Source organism: Pan paniscus, chromosome 8 (genome assembly GCF_029289425.2).
Source record: "Pan paniscus chromosome 8, NHGRI_mPanPan1-v2.0_pri, whole genome shotgun sequence".
In the NCBI taxonomy this organism is placed as follows: domain Eukaryota; kingdom Metazoa; phylum Chordata; class Mammalia; order Primates; family Hominidae; genus Pan; species Pan paniscus.
In genome coordinates, this window is record NC_073257.2 from 29,678,328 (window position 1) to 29,705,404 (window position 27,077).

Consider the following 27,077-nt stretch of genomic DNA (forward strand, 5'->3'; position numbering starts at 1 on the left):
GTTTACCTTTGAGATAATTGAGACCCTGAGCAGTGAACTGAATTGCTCAAGCAGCACACACAGGTGCAACGCAACAGCTCGTTCACACAAACACGCCTACAGGAAGCATGACACAGGAGGCTTCTCCTTTAAAGACGAATACTTGAGCATCCTTTGAACTTTTCTGATCACATTGAGGTGGAAGTAGCATTCAGACTCTCTTTTCGACAAGGATGCTACCTCCAAGACAGAGTTTTGCACAAGGATTTTAAATCCATTGTTGAGTTATTTGTGGCAAATCGTTCTTTACCTTTTTTTTTGGTAAAAAAATACCAAAAGTACTTTTGTTTGTTTTAACCAAAGGAAGCTTTCATTTGAGTCAATTCAAAATAAGTACTAAATAAAGTGTTCTGTGAAAATAAACTTCTTAGTGATAGTAATCAGGTAACTCTTTCAAGGCTTTTTGCTTTTTACAAAATAATTTTCAAAGATTTTCAATTTTGTGATTTTCAATTTTGTGAAAATACTAAAAACCTCTGCAATATAAACTTTAAGGTAAATTGTATGATATGAGACTTATATTTTGATAAAGCTTTTGTAAATAAATATATATATTTCTTGTAAATAAAAATGTATATTCAATGTGGTTAAGTGTATAATTAATAAGATAACTGGCATATTTTTAAAATCAACTACATATACTTTGAAGAAAATGCTAGCATTCTAACCATCCTGGTTAGTATTATATGCTCTTTATCTCTTTAGAAACCAACTGTAGTAATTTGCTAAATTCGGCTGGGTTCTAGTTAAGAGAGGGATGTGGTTTTTGTTAACAAATCCTAATTTACTCACAGGAGTCAATTCTAGAAATAATTGTAATTATTCTAGGAATAATGGTAATGATGGCAGCTTTTCTGAATAAAAGATGAAGTTCCTGGCCTCACCTGCAATCTGATAGGTGAAACTCATTCTAGAGTTTCTGTTTACAACTCCAGATTTGAAAATGACAATTGCAGTACTCATAGAAGAATAAAACACTGGCACAGCTGAAGCATTTCTGCCACAGAACTGAATTCTTGAATTTCCGTGACCCTGAAATGAAATGGGAGCCAAATCATGTTAGATTTAGTCTTAGAAGAGAACAGGCCGTAACAGAAATTAGACTGCATATAAAAGTATGGTTTAAATATTTAGCCATGGAAACCAGCTCTGTTGTTGGAAGTGCTCTGCAAGAAGACTCACGTTGGCCTTGGAATTGATGCAAGTTGCACCTTCCCAGAGGAGCAGGAGGAAGGGAGGCAAAGCTTCTGCTGAAACCACAGACATTTCCCTGCTGAAAATAAGATCCCTCGCCTTTTATGCAACTTCCTAGCTGAGGCCTGTGCCATTGCTCTGAGGATCGCTAGGCTGTTTGAGAGCTCACTGGATCTCTCCTCCTGGGGCTTTTGCCATTGTCCTGAGCTCCATGGGACTAACAACCACCATCGCCCTGATCCAGCCCTTACTACCCCTTAGCAAATCTAATCAGAGCCTTTGGTTCCACTGTACATCCCCCAAGCCAGCCGGGGCCTGTCATGAGGTACCGGTTCCCCTTTGCAACACTAGGGCAGCCCTTATCACCTCTCAAAAGCCTGGAGTAAATGCAGTCGAATGCCCATCAGTTCTTGGGTAAAAACAAGTTGTACCAAAGTCAGGGTATTTGCAGCCTCCCTGTCACAGGAATGTCTCTAATATCTGCAGTCCTTAGGAACCTACTGAAACACCCCACCCGTCTCTGCTTGCAAAACTCCTGTAACTGCTCGGGGCTTCCACCCCTTTTCCCCACTGTCTCCTGCTCTTGGTCCTTGTCTAACTTTGCTGTATCCTGTGAACTTTAACCGCACTGTCAGTCATTCTCTGTATACATCCCCCACCTTTCCACTTTGTGGCCTTAGCAAAACCTGGTTCTCCAGCAGCCTCCTGGTAGAGGCTGTTCTTTACCCATGCTCCACAGTTCATTGAGTGGGAAGGGTGGGGGGCCAGCCTCGGGGGAAGGGAGGGATGCTCCACATTCCTCACTGCAGCTTCCATCCTCGTCTCAAAGCTGGTTCTCCTTCGACGGTCTCTACAACTGGCCAAAGATATTCTTACCATTATCGTCACTCTCATTTACTTTTCTCCCAGTTACTTCCCTTCATTTATGAAAGACTTGAGGTGTCTCAGCTCATAGTCATCTCCTGCCCCCGATTTCCTTTCTGAACCCTTTAGAGGTTTCTGTGTTTTTATAGACAAGCCATTAAACACCCTTAACTTTGTATTTCTTAACTCTAGGGCCTTCCATCTCTGCATCTCTGTTCATCTCCAGTGCCAGCTAACCACTGAACATCCTCCGTAACCACCCGACACATCATTCCTTCATGATCTGCCAATTAGGGCTGCTCTGTCTACTCTTGGATACCCCGAGAATCCCAGTTTCTCCCAGCTCATCCGTCAATGTTTGTCTTTCCTCCCTACCTACCCAGTCTGAAACCCTTGATTGTTTCCTGTATTCATTCAGTGGAAAACATTATTCAGTTATGACAAACACTGGGTCTTACTCGAGGCTGCTCCAGCTGCTGTTATGTTTCAGCCGGTGCCTCGTGCCCTGAAAGTGCCATTCTGTGCCCCACTGATCCCCATTGTCTTAGCTTCGTGAAGCCAGGGAAAATTGAGAGAGCTTTCACCCAAAGGGCCTGTTCCACTTGGCTGTAAGTCCTCTAGGGTACCACTGGGTAATGAGATTTTGTCCCGAAAACCATTACCAATGGAATGACGATAATCTAGCATCTTGTCCACCTTGGGAGCTCATCTCAGCATCTATGCTTTGCACAAAACTCAGCAAGTCCAGGGTCTATTCAGCTGCCAGCACATCTCACGCCTCTTCACACTGGAGTCACACAACCTGGACTTTTCTTTCCCCAGCAAGACCACATGAGAAGCAGGGGACCCCAGATTTATAATGAAGGGGACCCTGAAAACTCAGAAGACAACAGATACTCTACTAGTCCAGCATATGGGGCTTTGACCATGACATTTTACTGGAATGAACTGGGGAGGGTTAGTTGCTCCCCAAACTGCAGAAAGACAATCCAGGTATTCTCAGATGTTCTCCCGGTATCCATCCTCAGTTCATGGCCAATCCCTTTGCATATTTTCCCCAGATAATCTCATTCTTCTCATTTTTCAATTACCTATCATGATAATGATGATGCACAAAAATCTTTGGGCCTTCGGTCAACAACCCACTTTGTGTCCAACTGTCTCCTCAACATCTTATTCCAGAGGAAATTCAGACTCAGCCTTTTTTAAAGCTCAAAATGGATTTTGTTGTTGTTGTTGTTGAGACGAAGTCTCACTCTGTCGCCCAGGCTGGAGTGCAGTGGTGCGATCTTGGCTCACCGCAACCTCCGCCTCCCAGGTTCAAGCGATTCTCCTACCTCAGCCTCCTGAGTAGCTGGGATTACAAGCACGCACCACTGCACCCAGCTAATTTTTTGTATTTTCAGTAGAGGCAGGGTTTCACCACATTGGCCAGGCTGATCTTGAACTCCTGACCTCAGGTAATCCACCAGCCTTGGCCTCCCAAAGTGCTGGGATTATAAGCATGAGCCACCACACCCAGCCCTTTTCTTTTTATCTCTCTTATATTACCATGAATATAAACCTATCGGACTAGTGCCAAACAGCCTCTTCACTGATTCTCTTGTGTTCTGTACTGACCCTTTCAATTCAACCTATACATAAATCCCACTAACTAGAGGTATTTCTCCAAGCATGGTCCGTGGAGCTCTGGTACTGGCACCAAAACACCAGAGGTGTTTGTCAAAAATTCAGATAAATGGGTGTTACATGGGGGATTCGGTCTCTGAGGGTGGGCCAGGGAGGATGCACTTTTAAGATGCATCTTAATGCATTCTTAGGCACATGAAGCTTTGAGAGCTCTGGACCTGCAGGACCAAGTTCAAGTTTCTTGACACACCTGATTGGAGGGCTTTGTGTATGGATGAAAAACACATTAAGCTGGAAGTAACTTAGAAAATTATTTCATCATGAAACAAACAACCCCATCAAAAAGTGGGTGAAGGATATGAACAGACACTTCTCAAAAGAAGACATTTATGCAGCCAAAAGACACATGAAAAAATGCTCATCATCACTGGCCATCAGAGAAATGCAAATCAAAACCACAATGAGATACCATCTCACACCAGTTAGAATGGTGATCACTAAAAAGTCAGGAAACAACAGGTGCTGGAGAGGATGTGGAGAAATAGGAACGCTTTTACACTGTTGGTGGGACTATAAACTAGTTCAACCATTGTGGAAGTCAGTGTGGCGATTCCTTAGGGATCTAGAACTAGAAATACCATTTGATCCAGCCATCCCATTACTGGGTATATACCCAAAGGACTATAAATCATGCTGCTATAAAGACACATGCACACGTATGTTTATTGCGGCACTATTCACAATAGCAAAGACTTGGAACCAACCCAAATGTCCAACAATGATAGACCGGATTAAGAAAATGTGGCAGATATACACCATGGAATACTATGCAGCCATAAAAAGGGATGAGTTCATGTCCTTTGTAGGGACATGGATGAAGCTGGAAACCATCATTCTCAGCAAACTATTGCAAGGACAAAAAACCAAACACCGCAAGTTCTCACTCATAGGTGGGAATTGAACAATCAGAACACATGGACACAGGAAGGGGAACATCACACACCAGGGCCTGTTGTGGGGTGGGGGAAGGGGGGAGGGGGGAGGGATAGCATTAGGAGATATACCTAATGTTAAATGACGAGTTAATGGGTGCAGCACACCAACATGGCACAGGTTTACATATGTAACAAACCTGCACATTGTGCGCATGTACCCTAAAACTTAAAGTACAATTAAAAAAAAGAAAATTATTTCATCATGGCTTCATTACTTCAAGTGTTTTGCAAATACTGGTGAAAAGGTCACTAGATGTGACTGCCATTCATCCTATAATTGTTACCTGCGGTGAGTCCTGAAGCTGTAAGTAATTCTGCGTGCAGTCTTGCGAGGTCAGCTGTAATGCCCACACAGTTATCTTGACCTGCTGATGCGGAGGGGAGTCAATGACCCAAGTACAGATGGAAAATGGGACATCTGGGTCTGATGAATCGGGTGATGAAATATTTTGTGGGGTCCAAGTTGCATTGTATGTTCCACCACAAGGCACTGGAGAGGGAAGAAAAAGCAACACAGGAGACATTTTATTCATGTCTCATCTCAGGCAATCTTTAAAATTCTGTCTTCCCTGCCTCCCACCCCGGAGGAGCTATATTTTCATCACTCTATTAAGAATTCAGGGTTTATATCCTTGACTAAAGATTGTATCAAATTTGTACCACAGATTAAACATACAGTAATTAACACGGTGTTTAGCAATTGACATTGAGTTTAGATAGTAATTGACATTGAGTTTAGTAATTAACATTGAAATTTCGATATAATAAGCAGGGCATTCTTTTCAGTGCATAAATACATGTGTATTTCATAACATATAAAAATGCTTCTCTTTACTCACTGTCCATGATGGTGTATGTAGCATTAAATCCTTCCCTTTCTAATGTTAAGTCACTGATGAATTGAACCGTAAGGAAGTTACCAGAAGAGATAAAAGGAGCAGGTACTGTGGAACCACAAAACGTTCCAGCCAAGTTCGCATTTTCACTATCCCCATCATATAACTGAGAAGAAAAACAATTCATTACTTCTCCATTACTAAAAAAAAATTGCATATTTCACACTAAATTGGATGTGAAGTCGCAATAGGTCACGATTAAACATTTTTACATTGATTTTCTTAGAGGTAGTCTTAATTTAGGAACAGAATTATAATTGGATTGATTATATTATGACTTTCAGGAAAAACCTGTTATGACGCCTAACATTTTTTTCCTCTTTGGGAAATATATGATTTTTAAAAGAAGGTGTTATGAGAGTCCGCTCACCCGCTGCTGCTTTAACCTCTGCACCGACTCACACTATGGCCCCAACTGCTCTGATCTCTTGCCTAGATGATCACTGCAGCCTCCCATGAAGCCCCTGATTCTGCTCGTGTTCCTCTTTAGTGTATTCTCAAAATGTCATCGAGAGGATACTGTTAAAATGTAAGTCACACCATGTCACTGCTCTGCTGAAATCCTCCTAACTGCTTCCCATCCACTCAATAGAACAGCCAAAGGCATCACAATGGCTTTCTCTCCTCTCCCACCCCTGACCTTTCTAATCTAATTTCTTATTGTCTTCACTTTGTTCGATTCTGCTTCTTGAGCCAAACCAGGTGTGTTGCTGCTTCTTGGGTATGGCATTTGCTGTTCACTTTGCCTGGAATGCTCTTCCCTGTATATCCACATAGTTTGTCCTCGTGCATTTCTTCAGGTCTTTACTCACATATCCCCAACTCGGCCGGGCGTGGTGGTACACGCCTGTAATCCCATATACTTGGGAGGCTGAGGCAGGAGAATAACTTGAATCTAGGAGGTGGAGGTTACAGTGAGCTGAGATGGTGCCACTGCACTCCAGCCTGGGTGACAGTGCAAGACTGTCTCAAAAAAAAAAAAAAAAAAAAAAAGATATCCCCAACTCAATAAGGCCTTCCGGATGTAAACTCTCCCAACATTCCCATCTCCTTTCCTGCTTGATTTTTCTCCACAGCAAGCAACTGTTACCTTCTTCTATATACTACATATTTAGCTTTTTTTTTGAAATAAGGTCTTACGCTGTTGCCCAGGCTGGAGTGCAGTGCTGCAATCATAGCTCACTGCAACCTTGAACTTCTGGGCTCAAGTGATCCTCCCACCTCAGCCTCCCAAGTACCTGGGACTACAGGTGCATGCCACCATGCCTAGCTAATTAAAAAAAATTTTTAGAGATGGGGTCTTCCTATGTTGTCCAGGCTAAACTTGCTTATTTCATTGGCTTTCCCTCTGAAGAGAATACAAGTTCCATGAATGCACAGATTTCTTTTCTGCTCACTGCCATGTTCCCAGTTTTTAGAAAAGTGTCTGCACGTGAGAGGCTCTCAATAAATATCTAATAAATAAATAAACAAGTGCTTTGATTCCTCTGTCCCACTAGCCCTCCCAAAACTGTTCTCCCAGAGCCATCTTTACCTCAATGTTTCAAGCCTACAACTTTAGTCATCTCTGATTCCTCTCTCTCTCTCTTCACTCCACAACTACTCCAATCTACCTGCAAAATACATCCCAGAGGGCTCCATCTCCAGGTGACCTCCATCGTCCTTCACCTGTTCCCACTGAAACATCTTCTTAATAGGCCTAATTCCAGAGCAGCCATAGTGTTCTCCACTGAACTGCCTGCATGTCTGCAAACTCCAATGAGGTGATGCTCCTGCTGTCTAAAATGCTCCGGCAGATCCCCATTGCACCTAAAGTAAAATTCCAGCTCCCTCCCACAGTCTGCAAGCCCCAGCTGCTCTGGCCTGTGCCTCCTTCCCAGGCTGCCCACACCTCACTGCTAGCTGCACTTCCTTCATCCCAGGAGGACTCCTGTCCACAGCTCTGTTCCTGCTGCTCTTCCTTCCTCAGGTGAAGCTGAACCCACACAGCTAAGGACTCCCTGTCATGGGCCCTCACCTGACATGTCACCTCCTCAGAGAAGCCAATGCTATTGAATGTTGCCCTCCCATAGCATCATCCTGTTTTATTTTCCTATTATAATCAAAACTGATCTTATTTATTGTTTATTTACTTTGTCCGGTCTCTTTCCCAACAAGGATGTAAGTCCCACGTGTGGGGAGACAGAGAGTCTGTCTGACTTCTTCACTGTGGTGTCGCCAGTACCCAGAACAATTCCCAACCATGGCTCCCTTCTAGAAACATCCATTGAAATAGTGGGTGCTTGGATTTCTCTGAAACACATAACTAGAAAACGTTTTCTTCTGAGTAATCTCCATTTTACTTCTAAAATGAGTGTCTGTGTGTATCTAACTCCAAATATTCAATTCATAACAGAGCTATGATGTGTTCAAGGCCTCAGAACAGCCATGACCATGACCACTGACATTATTCTAAAGTGCTAGGATTATGTAAGACAGGAATGACTAAAACCAGTCATTGTAAAAGAAAAAGAAATGCACCACTAGATGGCACTGTCTTTCCAACTTAAACATGATTTTAGTTAATTCAGAACCAGATGAAACTCGAGTTTTCTAATCTTCACCCCTTTGTTTCATGGAAGAGCACATTTGCCAAGTTTTAGGTCATGCACTTTTTCTGGTAAACAAGTTAAAATTTCATGATAATCATTGCTGTCTTTATGATCACATTTATATTAGCAAGCATTTTTATTCTGGGACCTGTGTGCCAGGCCTCTGTGCTAGATCCCAGGCATACAAGGACATGTAAAGCCCTTTCCTCATCTTCAAGACATAAGACCCCTTCATGAACAAAGGAGAGTAAAGGTCTACAAATTAAATATACAAATACATATATTTGTGTATATATGCACGTACATTATGCATACACATAAATATATGTGTGTATATAAATTATATACAAAATAGAGAAAAATAAGTGCTACAATAAAATAATGGGAGTGTATCATGAGAACCCACGTGATGGAGACTGACATTTGGGATGGCCCTTAAATGTAAGTAGAGACCTTCCAGACCTGCGGGGCGTGGTGGCTCATCCCTGTAATCCCAGCACTTTGGGAGGCCGAGGCAGGCAGATCGCCTGAGGTCAGGAGTTCGAGACCAGCCTGACCAACATGGAGAAACCCCATCTCTATTAAAAATACGAAATTAGCCAGACGTGGTGGCGCATGCCTGTAATCCCAGCTACTTGGGAGGCTGAGGCAGGAGAATTGCTTGAACCCGGGAGGCAGAGGTTGCAGTGAGCCGAGATCGCACCACTGCATTCCAGCCTGGATGACAAGAGCGAAACTCTGTCTCAAAGAAAAAAAAAAAGACCTTCCAGACCTACAAAACAGGAAGGGTATCCCAGCCAGACAGTAATAAATGCCAGGCCATGGAAGTGTGAAATGCATGGCACGTGTCAACAACTTCTGACCCCCTTCATTGGCCCTGGAGGCCAGGGTGAGAGAACAGGAGAAATGACGAAGTCCAACAAACAAAGCTGTGAAGTTCCATACATTTCATCCAAGGAGTCTGGATCTGATCCTACGTGATGTAAGATCAGATTTGGGTTTTAAATGGATAACTGGTAAATGTGAAGGAAGGTAGGAGGCAGAAGCCAGGGCTGGATGGAAGGAAATGACATACATACCTGGCCCCAAGCTGGTCTTGTGTTAGTTCATTCATTGCCATAGTAAGATTTCTCCTAAGTGAGTTGAAATAGCTTGTGGCCTCGGGATAACTGACACAGGAGGCTCTAAACTCCTCTGCCTCAAACCCAAGATCTCTATCTGCTCTCTTGTTCTCTGATAACACTAAATCTTCACTACAGACTTTTGCCAGGTTGCCCTACAGTGCGTTGCAGGGGACGCCCTATCTAATGACGAGGAGGGGGAATCGTATATAAACTGGGATATAAATGGTGCCTTTAGGATCTACACCATTATACGCAGCTACGGGCCACATTCTGGGAGCAAACATTTCCTGGCACAACTGTGATGGACCTGGAGCTTGAATTACGTTCTAAGTCTTGTGGATGTGGGTAAGTGCTGAGAAGAATGTTATATTTTCTCAACTTTTAGAAATCTGATCGTTTTAGAATCTGCTAAAGATCCTGAAGGCATTGTACAAATAACTTAGTGGCAGGCAGGCTCTGCTACAATCACGGCAAAATCCCACATTTCACCCAGCTACTGACTTGAGCAGTTAGAAAAACTGGGAAAGAAAATTTTTGGATTTTAATTTCTACGAACTTTTAATGCACAAGGGCAATAGACTTTGATATTGGACTACAATTCTTTTCAAAGGTAATAATTTCATACATTAATATCCTTAGGACTTTATCTTTTAATATTTTCCTGGGAATTTGATCACAAGAGGATTTTGATATTCTTACTGGGAGCAGAATCTTAGAGTATCTTCGTGAATTCTTTGATCTTATTGCAGAACCTCTGAGGAGGCCTGCAGGGCAACATACCAGGGCGTAATTTAGTATGGGAAGAAGAATAGAGAGTGACTTCTCCGGTTTGGGGCTAAACTCTGACCCATTTCAGAATCTTCTGGAGAAAAAATTATACTAGTCCCAGATGTCTGGGAAAAAGCCACAAAGAAGCAATGATTAGAATCAGCTCTACAAGAGCAGGAGTTTTCCTAGTATTGTTTTCTAAAATCTCTATGTTCTTCTCTAGTTCTTGCAGCAATGTCTAGAATATAGTAGCTATGCTAATTAACACTGAACTGAATGAAAGAATGAATGAATAGTAGGTACGACCTCATGTGGATAGGAACGTGATGCCTTCCATAGACTGCTGATCCTCTCCCCAAAGATGGACAGCCCCTCCTCAGCTCCAGTGTCTGACACAGACTGAATGGTTAAGCCCGGTGCATTGAGTCAGACCTTCTCAATGAGGTCAATACCACCCCATAGGGAGTGTTTTGCACAAGTGTGGTGGTTTTTGGGTCATCACTATAATTTGGGCCTATAACTGGCATTTAGTAATTCACAGGACAGTTTTGCAAAGTGAAGATTTTTGTCCCACATAACTTTTGAATGTCCTGTCAGACATTTGTGTAAAAAAAAAAAGTTATTTATAATTATTTGATCCCAGAACCTAAGTCCATTTTATATATAAACACAAAAATATTTTTGCACAGTTTTGATATGCACCAAATTTCCAGAAATGCAATTATTGTGTAAGCTGAGGGAAGACTGTACTTTGTTTGGTTTAGAAATGTTTGTTTTGAGTTTTTCCACCATTCTGGAAACTTATCTTGCAGATGGTGATGCTGCTATTGGCATGTGGGTTGCAAATACAACCCACCCGTATTTGTTTACATTTATACTTTTTATTCACCACCATTCTACATATAAAAGGAATCTATTTTATTATGTGACTTTGTGTAGCAGTGTTAGAGTATTTACATATGTGAAGACACACTATTTTATATACTTTCCTTTTATTTCTCCTTTTCATTGCCTTTGGGATAGTATAGTGATTTTCTGAAATTACATTATGGGTAGGTTATAGCATAGATGACATTCACTTCAGGTGGGAAAGGAAGGATTACAAAATATTGGCTATGAAAAGGGGCAGTGACACCTGTAATCCCAGCACTTTGGGAGGCCAAGGTAGATGGCTCACCTAAGGTCAGGAGTTCAAGACAAGCCTGGCCAACATGGTGAAACCCCGTCTCTACTAAAAATACAAAAATTAGCTGGGCATGGTGGTGCATGTCTGTAATCCAAGCAACTTGGGAGGCTGAGGCAGGAGAATCACTTGAACTCGGGAGGCAGAGGTTGCAGTGAACCAATATCGCACCATTGCACTCGAGCCTGGGTGACAAGATAGAAACTCTGTCTCAAAAAAAAAAAAGAAAGAAAAGAAAAGAAAAAGAAAAAGAAAAGGGGCACTGATGGGGTTGAGGAAAAACTGGGCAATGTTAGGATGAGGACCTCTCTCTGCTGGTTCCATACTTCCTGGCAGAAAAAGTCAGCTAGGTTCATGCTCCTCTCAGTTTCGTAAAGGATAACAAAAGGGAGTGAGTTTCTGTTCATTTTGTAAATTCCAGCCCAGCCATCACCCTCTAGAAAGCCTTTCCTAGCCAACACAAAGCCAATCAGAGCCTCTTCTGCTCTGCCCTTCTATGTTGTTTCTATTTATGATTTTTGTCATGTTATGCAACACGTTATACAATGTGAAAAAAATGTCCGTTATTTAAATGTATTTTGGCCGGGCGTGGTGGCTCATGCCTGTAATCCCAGCACTTTGGGAGGCCGAGGCGGGCGGATCCCAAGGTCAGGAGATCGAGACCATCTTGGCTAACACAGTGAAACTTCATCTCTACTAAAAATACAAAAAATTAGCTGGGTGTGGTGGCGGGCGCCTGTAGTCCCAGCTACTCAGGAGGCTGAGGCAGGAGAATGGCGTGAACCCGGGAGACAGAGCTTGCAGTGAGCCGAGATAGCACCACTGCAGTCCAGCCTGGGCAAAAGAGCAAGACTCCAACTAAAAAAAAAAAATGTATTTTATTTGTACTTTAAATGTAATTATTTAAATGTATGTTTTTTGTTTACATGTCAGTCTCCTACACTTTACTAGCAGCTCCTCAAGAAGCTTGAACTCTTCAAGAGATGTCTTTAACTCTCTACATCTCCAGTGATGCTGGTACAGGGCCTGACACATACCCTTGCCAACTAACTCCTGCAATGGATGCGATGTGGATTTCAACAGAGACCGCTCAGTGACATGCACAATTCACTACGTGATTCAGTTACCGTAATTACTCTCCAAGTCAACCCTTTCACAAACGATCATGATAGAATTATGAAGGAATAACGGAATTGGTATGATTTTACTTGTGTATCTACCACAGAGTTCAGTTAAATTAGCTTTTCTAAAAAGTGATTTGATTATAATCTCTAAAAAAAAATCTAAAAGGAATCAACCGTCCCATTTATCACAGAAAAATCTCTTTAATAAAGAAAGCTCCAAGCTCCACATTCCAAGGGCTATTCTTTGATCTGCCAGTTTAGTGGTAGTTGGAAACGTTGCCAATGCAAGGAAATTGCTTTTCCAAGGGGGAAAACAAGAATAGTTCTGAACAGAATTTATTTGAAAAAAACGATATTTTATTTTGAAGCAAGAAAATAACTCCTTGTTTTTGATATTGCAGTTTCTGGCCTGAATGAATTGCGGAAATTCAGACAATGACAGGCTGTTTTGATGACATTATCAAATCACACTCCATAAAAATGGATCTTGAGAGTAAATCCAATCAACTCTCCTAGCAGGGCCATACTCAAATCATTCTATAAGAATTTAAAGTTGTAATTTTATATGCAAATCCATTATTTTTAGTTTTTAATAAAAAGAAATTCCATAGTGCCCATGCCTATTTGGAATTACTCCAAGGGGGAAAAAAAGGGAGGTAAATTTGTTTACAATTTATGTCAGGCACAGTGCTAAACGCTCTAGTACACATAATTTCAATCCTCAAAACTGCCTTTCACAGTAGGTACTATTATGTGATTTAAAGAAGAATTGACGAAATGATGAGGAATCGGGGAGATTAGGAAATTTGTCTGACAGCAAAATTGGGTTAGAGTCCCCATACTGTCCGTCTCTAAACCTTATTACCTTTCTGTAAAGCCAGGAGAGCTCTCAAACAGTTTTGAATTCAACTTTAGGACTGCTCTAGTCATTTTGGTCTCTCCCAGCCTCTTTTTTTTTTTTTTTTGGCGAAAGTATCTCACTCTGTTGCCCAGGCTGGTGTGCAGTGATGCAATCACGACTGACTGCAGCTTATACCTTCTGGGTTCAGGGGATCCTTCCACCTCATTCTCCCGAGAAGCTGGTACCGTAGGTGCACAGCACCACACCCAGATAATTTTTTTGTATTTTTTGTAGAGACGGGGTCTCACTACGTTGCCAGGGCTTGTCTCAAACTTCTGAGCTCAAGCAATCTGCCTACCTCTGCCTCCCAGTGTGCTGGGATTACAGATGTGAGTCACCGCACCCGGCCGGCCAGGTCTCATTTTAGGAAAGGAGAATTAAACTGGAATTGACATTCCTTGCTATCTTTAGTCTTTCATGAACTCCTCTGATCCAGCTTCTGTGCCAATACTTTATTAAAATGGTTGTCATCCAGTGCAATGAGGCTGTTCTTCATCTTTCCCTTTCTTGGCCTCTACTTTACAATTCAATAGTATTGACCACCCATGCTTTGTAAAAGAATCCCCCTGCCCCTTGACTTCAGGGATACTACACTATTCCTGGTCTTCACATTTATCTTTTCATGACACGTCTGTTCTTTTCCCGTGCCTTTTGCCTTCTCCAACTGCCTCCCTGGGTACTTTTCCTGGAGCTGAGAGCCTGACTCTCTGAAATCTATGCTGACTCCCTCTAAGAAAGCATCCTTTCTCCTGATGGAAGGAAGGCTCTTTGCTGTGTCCTCTCTATTCATGGAGCTGTCTTCTCACTAGAGCCCCATTCCATTCTCTGCCCACTGCAGTCTCACTTGTCTGTCTTGCTCTCACCAAAACCACACTGTTATTTTTCTGGTCTCCAAGCCTTAGCCCTTTTCATAGTAAAAACATAAGCATATAACTACGTGCTCAAATGGGTATTCCCTCCACAAATTTTCCTTCCTTTTCTTTTAAAATTATTTTCTTTAAAGTTTATTGCAATCCTAGAACTTAAGTTTCTCTTGCACCCCTCTTGCCATCACCGCCATGGCTGCACCCCTGATCCAGGTCTAAGACTGACTTTCTCACCTAGGAGGGACCTCTCTCTGGAGCCCTCCCAGCCTCCTCTCCTTCCAGTTCCCACAGCTGCTGATTTCAGGTTAGTCTTCCCTAGCTACTGCTGTTGTCACCTCACTCATTGGAAAACCTTCAACCACTCCTTATTTTCACCCGCACAGAGTCTAAAGTCGTTAGTTTGACTTTCAGGATCCTCTGTAATCTCAGTATTTCTCTATGTAGGCCATCTTATTTCTTGCTACTCTTTAGCACTATTCTGCTTCAATACAGCCAGCCTCTTTACGCTTTCGAGAACATGCACATATCAAGTTCTATGCCTTTTTGAAAATGTTCACCTTGCCTGAATTCTCTCCTGACCTGAGTAAGTTTTCGCTTGCTCTATCAAGTCATTCTTGATCACACGAGTTTCATGAACTTTCTTTCCTTCTAAGCTTGCACATTGCTTCAAGCCTGCATCGAATGCATTCATTAGCGCTTAAATGCTGACTATCCTGAACTATGCATTCTTAATTTGCATGTGTCATCCCATAATTTTCTAATCAGACTTAAGCTCCTCATAAATACAAATCTTGCCATACTTTTTATTTTTCCCCTGAGAGTGCAGTAGTAAATATTGATTGATGCTACTTAACACTTGTAATCTGAACCTATATAACCTGATAGGTATAATAGTTTAATATTAAAGTCATTAAAAATTGAACAGAAGTTTCTTGATTTACTTTTTTATTTTATTTATTTATTTATTTTTGAGATGGAGTCTTGCTCTGCTACCCAGGCTAGAGTGCAGTGGCGAGATCTCAGCTCACTGCAACCTCCACCTCCCGGGTTCAAGCGATTCTCCTGCCTCAGCCTCTGGAGCAGCTGGGACTACAGGCGCCCACCGCCACACCCGGCTAATTTTTTGTGTCTTTAGTAGAAACAGGGTTTCATCATGTTGGCCAGGCTGGTCTCAAACTCCTGGCCTCAACTGATCCTCCTGCCTCGGCCTCCCAAATTGCTGGAATTACAGGCATGAGCCACAGTGCCCAGCCTTTATTTACTTTTAATGGGATTTCAGAACCATTTTAATATCTAAACATAATGTGATAAGCAAATCTATAAGCCTAAGAAATAGACAAATTAAGAGGTGATTATTTGTGTCACTGACATTGTTTATTTTAGGATTTGCCAAAGGTCCTTTGAGTATCTCTCTCCAGAAAACCGACCTTCCTATAGATCGTCTCTTGCAAGACATTGATGAATAGGAGATTTAAATGCTAATGTTGGAAGCCAGTCACACAAAATATTTGAGTCACCCATATTAAAGATTAATTTGATATGAAGATAGAGCATCTATAATATTAAATGTAGCATCACTGAAGAATAGGTCATTTTAAAAAGCAGTAGCACCTGTACTCACAATTAGCAGGACTTCCTGTAACGATATAAACTGGAATACACTATATTAGAGTCTGGGATGAATAGACTCTGTTAAAAAAATACAACAGCCTTACCTTTACATAATCATAAAGGCATCTTTGCCTAGTACTTGCTGCCTCCAGAGCAAATGTATTGAAGGTGAGGTGAATTACTTTGTTTACAGGTGCAATTATGATCCATACACAGTTTAAATTCTTGTCATACATTCCATTCGAATCAGAATCAGGAGAGGCAAAGGTATTATTCCAGCCTGTCAGATAACCACCACATCCTTGCTGAGGCCCTGCATTAAAACAAAGACATCACTATGCAGACCAAACAGAACCGACCTTACATTGTACATGGAGGGTTTTTAAAAAGAACATAGTTTCCATTTTCTGTCACACTCTGAGAACATGATCAGATCATTCCCTCCTGGGCTCCCTCCTTTCCTCCCTCCCTCTTTTCTTTTCTTTCTTCCTTCCCCCCACCCCGCCCCATCTCTCCCTCCTTCCCTCCCTCCATCTTTCCCTCCCTCACTCTATCTTTCCCTCCCTCCCTCTATCTTTCCTTCCCTCCAACTTTCCCTCCCTCCATCTTTCCCTCCCTCACTGTCTTTCCCTCCCTCACTCTCTTTCCCTCTCTCCCTCTATCTTTCCCTCCCTCCATCTTTCCCTCCCTGACTCTATCTTTCCCTCCCTCCCTCTATTTTTCCCTCCCTCCCTCCCTCTATCTTTCCCTCCCTCCCTCTATCTTTCCCTCCCTCCCTCCCTCTATCTTTCCCTTCCTCACTCTATCTTTCCCTCCCTCCCTCTATCTTTCCCTCCCTCCCTCTATCTTTCCCCCCTCCCTCTATCTTTCCCTCCTTCCATCTTTCCCTCCCTCCCTCTATCTTTGCCTCCCTCCCTCTATCTTTCCCTCCCTCCCTCTATCTTTCCCTCCCTCCATCTTTCCCTCCCTCCCTCTATCTTTCCCTCCCTCCATCTTTCCCTCCCTCCATCTTTCCCTCCCTCCATCTTTCCCTCCCTCCATCATCTTTCCCTCCCTCCCTCTATCTTTCCCTCCCTCCCTCTATCTTTCCCTCCCTCCCTCTATCTTTCCCTCCCTCCCTCTATCTTTCCCTCCCTCCCTCCCTCTATCTTTCCCTCCCTCCCTCTATCTTTCCCTCCCTCCCTCTATCTTTCCCTCCCTCCCTCTATCTTTCCCTCCCTCCCTCTATCTTTCCCTCCCTCCCTCCCTCTATCTTTCCCTCCCTCCCTCTATCTTTCCCTCCCTCCCTCTATCTTTCCCTCCCTCCCTCTATCTTTCCCTCCCTCCCTCCCTCTTTCCCTCCCTCCCTCTATCTTTCCCTCCCTCCCTCTATCTTTCCCTCCCTCCATCTTTCCCTCCCTCCCTCCCTCTATCTTTCCCTTCCTCACTCTATCTTTCCCTCCCTCCCTCTATCTTTCCCTCCCTCACTCTATCTTTGCCTCCCTCACTCTATCTTTCCCTTCCTCACTCTATCTTTGCCTCCCTTGCTCTTTGCTTCCATAGCAGAGCCTTCAGGTGTCTCCTTCTTATTCACAGAGTTGCTGAAAGAAGTGGGAAAACACATAGGGTTCTACAGACGTTTTTGGGATTGCTGATGTGATTTATTGAAGATTTTCCTGGCCTTGAGAAATCCAGTTTTATACAAAATCAAGTACTTTGCATAATAAAGCTGGTGGAAAATGTGCATATGTTTTACTTTTATGTTCCGCTTTCATGAACACTGTCAGACTGAAAACTGAATTTATGAAGAATTTACCCAACAAACCAAGAAAATTGCTGCCAACAAATCTTTTATTTACACAGTGTGATAGAAAGCGGCTGAGAGGCATTTAACACTGCAGTCCAGTTTATATTCAGCCACAGTCTATATTTAACTTTTTCTTTTCCAAAACATGAGAAGCTAAAGGAAAAAATCTTTATAGAAGAAAAACACCTTCTTTGAGATAAAAATTTTATAATTCAGAATAAAAATACAAAGGAGAGATAAAGAATGATCTCAAGATGATTAAACGGTCTACCATAAAAGAATACAAAAAAACAATCCTCAGAACATAAGATTTAGTTTTGTCTACTCCATGGCCTAAGCAGACAGCTCAGAAATGATTTAAGAAGAGCATAAAGGGATGAACAATTTATTGACAATTTTGAAAGAAATGGTGAAATAAGCTCAAAATAGCCCTAGTAGGAACAGGGATTAAACTGGTGCTGAAACTAATGTCTATAAAGCTTGTATTCTACACAAATATAGGTCATGGCTAGTTCCAAAGTTAAACTTCGCTGGGATTGGCCTTCAGTCTATTTTTCTCATTCCATTTTCTGCTCACGGTGAAAAGACTGCTTTCAACATTAGGGGGTGCTAAGATTTTGTACTTGGACCTTGGCAGTAAACATGAACAATGGTGGCTCTCCTGAACCCTGTCTGTAAATCCAATGGATAGCAAACGTGCAGGGTGATTTTTGTTACAGGCACATTACTTAGTAGGTCAGGCTTGGCCTGTCCATAGCTTCTAAGTCAGGCGAAACTATAGAGTATTTGCATAGTCAGACATTTCCCAAAGTTGAAATGCTTCCAAAGGCCCAGTCCCTGATATATTCACAGAGGTCATCTAGGACAAAATTATTCTGAAACGTAAGCAATACGCAGTGCTTCACCACATGTTGCTAATGATTCTGCTCATCTGAAACGGGCCTGCAAACTAAAGAGAGGGTTGGAGTTTGTGGAGTTTGAGCAGCTTTGATTCCAGTGTGAACTGACTGTTACTTAAGGAAACCACTTAAGCTTACTGGCATGCGTAGCACAGAAGAACGATGACTGAGGGTATGAATGGATTGATAAATTTATTTATTACATATTGTTTCAATATTCAAGAAAGTATATTTAGTATTTAAGTAGAAAAAGATAAATGATAGTCCATTAGTAGTAAGACATAGATAAATAATGATGACGCAATTTAGAAAATGATAGGTTCAGTAAAAGAGGCAGAAAAGTCTTACAGTTTTGCAAAAAGATGAAGATTACTTTGGGCTATGAGGATCTCAACTGTTCCAAGGAGGAGGTGATTTGGATCTGGGTCTTGAAGCATAAATAGAATAAAACCATGTAGAAATGGAATTGGCATTGGCAATTCCAGCCTGAAAGAATCTCTTGATCCAAGGCTAAATGGGCAAGAATTTACATTATATGCATGGGCAAGCATAACTCTGAGAAAAGAATAGGGCACATGAAGGAGAATAATGAGAATTAGGATTGGGAAAACAGGATGGGGTCTTCTATAGAGGGCCTTCAATGCTGGATTATACAGAGTTTGGCTGTCAGACTGTGTTCTGTGGCTAATGGGATTCAGTTGAAAGATTTTTAATCAAATAAGTGGTAGAATCAGGATGCACTTGCTAATCAAGTCTTATCTAAAAACTGATCCAGAACCAGCATTTTACATGCAAGGGAACGAGACTGAAGGAGATGAGACCAGGTGAAAGGACATTGCTGTGGTGAGGGCTGCAGGTGGGAGCACTGAAGAGTTGGAGGTAGGTAGACAGGAAAATGCTGTTGCTGGGCATTATTCTATTAATCATCAGCTTCAAAAACTAAATGTTATTTTTAAACATTCAAGCTATATTTATCACTACTTGTTTATTAATTGTTACTAATAAGTTCATAAGGGCAAGATGGCAATTGTACTTGGGCCCAGTGAATGCCATTACACACACTTATTCTGTAGTACTACTGCTATGACTAATGCCATAAGGCAGCACACCCACATTCCAGGGAACCCCAGAACAAGCATCCTTAAATCACTGATGTGTTTGCCATGGATTGAGTGGTAAATTGGCTGATCCATCCTCCCTCCTTTCCTTCCTTCCTTCCTTCCTTCCTCCCTCCCTCCCTCCCTTCCTCTCTTCCTCCCTCACTTCTTTTTTCTTCCTTTCCTTTTTTCTCTCTCTCTCTTTCTCTCTCTCTCTTTCTCTCTTCTTTCTCTCTATCTCTCTTCCCCTCCCCTCCCCTCCTCTCTCCTCCCCTCCCCTCCCCTCCCTCCCTCCTTCCCTTCCTTCCTTCCTTCCTTTCTTCTAGATGAGGACTTGCTATGATGCCCAGGCTGGTCTCGTATTCTTGGGGTCAAGCAAATCCTTCCACCTCAGCCTCTTGAATAGCTGGGATTACAGGTGCATGCCACCATGCCCAGCTTAACTGGCTGATTTTTAATTCTTCAGTCTCTCTCTTTGCACTGCACTAAAATGGAGAGTATATTTTTCTGTGCACTTGATGTTAGGCTTGGCCCTACGACTTGCTTTAGAATGAGTGTTAGTGGTCATGAAGCAGCCAGAGGCCTTAAACGTGCTTACGTTTTGTTCTTGTTTTTATTGTTGTCTAGGACTTTGTGCTCCTGTGATCCACTAAGATATCATGTGCTGAGTAACTGCTGGTTCAAAGAAAAAGTGGATTCATGTGGAGCAGACTTGAACCCAGACTCAACTTTACAGCCAACTACAGCCAACCCGCAGCTTGGAACGGAGGCAGGCAAGCTAGTCCGTGGACCCATAAGTAATAAAAACAAATGCTTTCATTATAAGACACTGAATTTTGCATGGTTTGTTAAGTAGCACTGTCATGGTAATAGCAGACTAATACATACAACTAATATTAATAGCTTGTTTAAGCTATCAAACTATAATAGAGCTCATTGTTCAATTCACAAAATATACACACAGAATAAAGAACATGGAGAAAAATATCATGAGATAATCCTGGCCAAAATAATCAAATATTTGAAGTGAATATCATATTACATGAGTGAACAGTTATTTGTGTAGTGCAGGGAATAGCAATTGCTCTAATTCCCCCTCTTTAGTGCTTAAATATAGCAAAACTGCTCCATGCAAAATGAAATGTAAGTGTATATGTCTTTGAGAAAATGTAATGATCAATATTAACAAAAGAAGGGTTCTTTCCCAAAAGGAGCTATTGCCACATTGCTCTTTCTGTGTTTCAATGGTGGAGGAATATAAACAAGGGTGACCTCTGTGACTATGAAATAGAGTCCCATGCATCAGAAAGTCATATATATTTACCATACTGATATTTTGAAATTGCATTTTTTAATGTATAAGCCATCTTAACCTTGATATGTTTAGCATCACCAATCCATCATTTCCTCATTACTACACATTTTTGGGCCACCTAGACAGCTCTCATCCATCAGCACCTGCCTCATCAATCAGGTGTGTTAGTCACTCTCTGATGACACAGTGTGTCCAAGAACAAACGTCACTCTAACTTTCTTCCCTGAATTGGAAATATCTCTCTCACACAAAAGAGCCATTTCTTCAGAGAAAATACATGTTTTGGCTAAAGAAATATTGGAAATATAACCCCATAATAAGGAGTGAGATCCAGGTCTAAATCTACTTAATTAAAAGTCGGTAACCGAATCCTGAATTATTACCTTCCAATGACTAAACCTCAGAGTGAAGCTTAAGCCAAGATCAATCTGATAAGGGAAAAAATAGTTACATTCTCTTGGATAAAACATCTTGAAGGCTTCAGTGGAGTCAGATACATTTTTAAATCGTTATTTGGAGAATTGACATTTTTGTGGCTCACATTCTATACGGCTGACATTTTCCTGAGGTTGTCTGGATAGTATCTCTGCCTGTCTGGTTGACCACTACTGAGAAGGTGCACAGTGTGCTGTACCAGCAGATACAGACTGGCTTGACTTCAGGCGCTCTCCTGTTTCCAGCAAGCCATCTGTGGCTTTAGGCTGCAGCTGAAGGAAGCTTTACTGGAAACTACAGGAAGCAGAATACAAAGACATTTAAAGCTGGTGCCTTAGGGAAATGCGAGCACACCTAGACAGCTTCCTTTCTACCACCCAGGGATGCAGGGCTAGAAATGCATTATCCTTTTTTGGAATCAGCCTTACTGTAATTTATAAAGCTGCAGATACACAATTGCCCCAAAGCAGTGTATTCATGTAAAAACATTCTACTAGGTTTCAGACGAACCTGTTTTGTCTTTTTCTCTAAAAGTAAACAGTGTTTATTATTTTACTCCCTAATCTCCAATGTGTACAATACTTCAGGTATAATATTTATGTTTTACAAGAAAAAATGTTAGTAGTTTTTGTAATGAGGTTTTTTATTGTTTTGTTTTTAATAGCTTCACTTAATTTGACTCACTTTAGTTATCCTAATTAGAAACCCAGCTTAATCTAAATTAAAATATGTATTTAGTCTGGTAATATTTAGGAATCATAAAACTAAAAGAATGGTAATTTGCTAAAAGAAAGGTAATTTCAGCAAGCTAATCAGTAGCTGTAGTTAATAGAAAAAGAGCAATACTTGTATAAAGAACTTAGGAGAAGGAAAATTTTATCGTTATCTTTTAATTTATCTTGCATTATTTAGATATCACTGAAAATACTCTATGTATACATCATTAGCCCCAGAGCATTTTATGAGAATCATTCTTTCCAACTTGGAAATTAACAAAATAATTTACTAAGCAAAATGACATGATCATGTCAGTTGATGCTGAAAAAGGATTTGACAAAATCCAACACACATTCATGATAAAAACTCTTGGCAAACTAGGAATAGAGGAGAAATTTCTTGACTTGATAAAAACCATCTGCAAAAACCTACAGCTAACAGCATAATTAATGGTGAAATACTAAACGCTTTCTCCCTAAGATCAGGAACAAGGCAACGATATTGATTTCACACCCCTCTAACTCAGCATAGTATTAGAATTCTTGCCAGAATAAAGCAAGAAAAAATATATAGAGAGACTGGAAAGGAAGAAATAAAATTTCCACTTTTGCAAGTAACTATTAGCTGCAGAAAATCCCAAGTAATATGGAAAAACATTCTTAGAACTAATATGTGACTTCAGCAAGAACTCAGGATAAAGGAACAATACACAAAAATCAATCAAATTTTAATATACTAACCATTACATGTGGAGACCAAAATTAAAAAACAATACCATTTATAATCATTACAAAAAAATGAAATATTTAGGTATATACTTAATGAAGCATATATAGGCTTATGTGATGAAAATTACAAAATAATGTAATAAATAAAAGAAGGCTTAAATAAGTCTAGATACATATATGTTCATGGATTGGAAAACTCAACATAGTAAAGACATCAGTTTTCCCCAAATTGATGGATAGATTTAATGCAATTCCTATAAAAATCTCAGCAAGGTTTTTCTGCAAACATCAAAAAGCTTAACTTATTTTTATTTTTATTTATTTACGTTTTTTTTAGGATAGAGGCTTGCTCTGTCACCCAGACTGGAGTGCAGTGGTGTGATCACAGCTCACTGCAACTTTGAACTCCTGGGCTCAAGGGATCCTCCTACCTCAGCCTCCCAGTTAGCTAGGACCACAGGCAAATGCCACCATGCCTGGCTAATTTTGTTATTTTTGGTGAAGACAGGGTCTTGCTATATTGGCTGGGCTGGTCTTGAACTCCTGGCCTCAAGGGATCCTCCCACCTTGGTCTCCCAAAGCTCCGGGATTACAGGCATGAGACACTGCACCCAGCCTTTATTTTAAAATTTATATGGAAAGGCACAGGCCTTCAAATAGCTAAAACAACTTCACAAAGAAAAATGAAGTGGGAGGAATCACTCCACCTGATATTAAGGCTTACCATGTAGCTATAGTAATCAAGACAGTGTGATATTGGTGAGGAGTTAAGACACATAATCAATGGAATAGAATACAGAACCCAGAAATAGACCTATACAAATATATCCAACTGATTTTTTTCAAATGTGCCAATGCAATTCAATGAAGGAAGGACAGCCTTTTCAACCAATGGTGCTAGAGCAATTGGACATCCAAAGGCAAAAAACTGACTTCCACCTAAATCTCATATCTAAACCAAAATGAGCTCAAAATGGATCATAGACACAAATGAAAAACGTAAAATCATAAAACTTTTAAAAGAAAACACCAGAATAATCTCTGGGACCTTGGGGTAGGCAAAGAATTCTTAGACTTGGTATCAAAAACATGATCTATAAAAGAAAAAGTCGATAAATTGAACTTCAACATTAAAAACTTTTGTTCAGTGAAAGGCCAATATAAGGCAAGAAAATTAAAAGGCAAGATATAGACTGGTAAATAACATTTGCAAACCACATACTGACAAAGGATCATTGATTGAGAATAGATAAAAAGCTCTCAAAACCCAACAGTAGAAAAATAAACAATTCAATTAGAAAATGGGTAAAAGATATAAATAGATATTTCACCAGCGAATAGATATATAGATGACAAAAAGCACGTGAAAATTGTTCACCATTAAATTAAAACCACATGAGGTATTAATACACACCTACCAGAATGGCTAAAATAAAATTAAATAACAACAACAGCAACAATAACAGTACCAGGGGAGGGATGGGGGTCCCCAGTTATAGAAAGCAATGGCTTCCTAATCAAAATAACACAAGCCAGAGCATGATGGAATAGCATCGTAAAGTCCTGAATGAAAATAAATGCCAAATTAGAACTCTATACTCAGAGCAAGAATCCCACAAAATTTAAGAAAATCAAGTCATTTTCGAAAAACAAAAACAAAGAACACTTTCTACCAGAAGATCTCCAATGAAAGAAACATAAAAGAGAGGTCTTCCAAAAGAAATACATTAATCCCATATGGAAGCATAGAATTTCAGGAAGAAAAGAAAAATAACAGCAAGGGTAATTTTACATTATTAGTAATTGTGTAAAACAATAAAAATGTTTTGTGTACCTATTATGTACGTGGAATTAAAATACTTGGCATAGATAGCACAAAAGACAGGAAGTGGGTAAGCGGGTTTAAAATGTTCCAAGGTCCTTGGATTGATTATTGATTATAACATGATAAAAGTATCAACTTTAAATTAGATTCTAACATATTAAGGTTGAATACTGTAATCTTTAAGGTAACTACTGAAACAAGAGTAACAGGATGTATAAATAATAATTTTAAAAGGGGAGTAATAAAAAAGTGATTAATTTTAAAAAGAAACGATAGTTAAAGGAAAACAAAAAGAAGTGGGACAAACAAAACACAAATAGTACAAAGGTCTATCTAAAACTAATATTGTTAGTAATTTTATCAGATATAAACACATTAAATTCTTCAATAGAAAGGCATAGCCAAACAAAAGCCAAATATATTCTTCAGGATAGAGACAAGTTGAAAATAAAAGGGTTTAAAAACATGTCATGCAAATATGAATCAAAAGAAAGCTATGGAAGTTATACTAAATCAGAACAAGTAGAAATTAAGGTAAAAAGCATTTAAAAACGTTGTTACATAATGGTATCAGTCAATCCACTAGAAAGATGTAATAATTATAAATGTACATGTGCCACATTATATGGCTTCAAAATAAAAAAGAGCAAAACTCCAGCCAAGATGTTTCTACTGAGCTTCTAACTCTCTTATCTGACTACCTACTGAACACTAGCTGGATATCCTAAAGGCATCAAATTCTCCAGACAAAACCCAACATTTTTATTATTTTATTCTGCAAAGCACTGTCCTCTCCTAGTAATTTTCCATTTGAATAGTGGTGTCACAAGACATTGTCCAGAAACCTTAGGAGCATTATTATTTCTTCTCCCCAAGCCGCTTCTCTCAAATGGAACACTGTGTTATTGATTCAATATCTTGAGGATTTCTCCTTTCAGTCTCTTTCTTTATTTTCATGGTACCACGGCTCTTATCATCCCATGCCTAAACTATTGCAATACTTTTCTAACTTTTTCCCTGGAATGCTGCTTCAAAACATCATCCCCACAGGTGCTGGGATGTGCTTTCTAAAATAAGTCTGACCAGATGATAGCACTCTCCAGCTCAAAACAATGACTGGCTCCTCTTTGCACATGATACAGAGCCCTCCATGTCTGGCCTTTGCATATCTCTCCTCTCTCAGCACCTATTGTTCTCTGCCTTATGCCCCAAAGCATTACCAATGTTCAGGTTAGCCGGCATCCATTGAAATGGGATGCACCTGTAACTTTGTGCATGTGTTTTATTTCTTCATAGATTTTCCATTTTCCCAATGAATGCCTTTTTTTTTTTTTTTTTTTTTTTTTTTTTGAGATAGAGTTTCACTCTGTCACCCAGGCTGGAGTGCAGTGGTGTGATCTCCACTCACTGCAACCTCCGCCTCCCAGGTTCAAGGGATTCTCCTGATTTCAGCTGCCCGAGTAGCTGGGACTACAGGTGTGTGCCACCAAACCTAGCTAATTTTTGTATTCTTTGGTAGAGATGGGGTTTCACCATGTTGGCCAGGCTGGTCTCAAACTCCTGACCTCAGGTGATCAGCCCGCCTCAGCCTCCCAAGCTCTGGGATTACAGGAGTGAGCCAGCATGCCTGGCCAAGGAATGCCTTCTTATCCTTCCAAAATAATACTATTTATAGCTAAAAATTCTTGCATGTGAAATGAATGACAAGTATTTTCTAATTTAATCACTGAACCCTATAAGGTCATTATTATTAGTGTACTGTTTTTACAGATAAAAAAAAAAATCAATACTCAGAGTGGATAAGTAAATTGTCCAAGATCGACCTCATTGAGATGTACAAACTGAGTTTGAATCTGGGATGTGATGCTCCACGTTTACCCTCTTACCCACTGCACCAGAATTCAGGACTCACATTCTCTGAGGTGCATGCTCTAACAGTCCTGTGTCCTTTCTTCCACGGAACATCCAAGTACCATAGATCCCTTCTTTCCTGCTTCCAGTGCCCTTTTGCATACATTTCTGTTAAAAAGAATCCCTGCGGGCCGGGCGCTGTGGCTCACACCTGTAATCCCAGCACTTTGGGAGGCTGAGGAGGGTGGATCATGAGGTCAGGAGTTCGAGACCAGCCTGACCAACATGGTGAAAGCCCGTCTCCACTGAAAATACAAAACTTAGCCAGGCGTGGTTGCATGCGCGGGTAATCCCAGCTACTCAAGGGGCTGAGGCAGGAGAATTGCTTGAACCTGGGAGAAGGAGGTTGCAGTGAGCCGAGATCACGCCATTGCACTCCAGCCTGGCAACAGAGTGAGACTCCATCTCTCTCTCTCTCTCTCTCTCACACACACACACACACACACACACACACACACACATCACATCCCTGGGTATTTTTATCAATTGCCACAGAGGCAATGAAGGCTTACTAAGAAAATCATGAGTTTGGGGGACAGTCAAACCTAGTTCAAAGCCTGGCTTTACCTCTTACAAACC

General features: G+C 40.8%; 1 protein-coding gene across 1 annotated transcript in view; it reads right to left on the bottom strand.

Moving 5' to 3' along the window:
• The window catches only part of CUBN (cubilin), a 314,944-nt gene that overhangs the window by 11,353 nt on the left and 276,514 nt on the right, over positions 1-27,077 (bottom strand). The window contains exons 61-64 of the mRNA XM_003831178.7: positions 15,890-16,098; positions 5,561-5,723; positions 5,006-5,211; positions 924-1,071 (exon numbers count right to left, since the gene is read on the bottom strand). Coding sequence (XP_003831226.3) covers positions 924-1,071; positions 5,006-5,211; positions 5,561-5,723; positions 15,890-16,098 — 726 coding nt within the window. The remainder of the gene's footprint in view (positions 1-923; positions 1,072-5,005; positions 5,212-5,560; positions 5,724-15,889; positions 16,099-27,077) is intronic.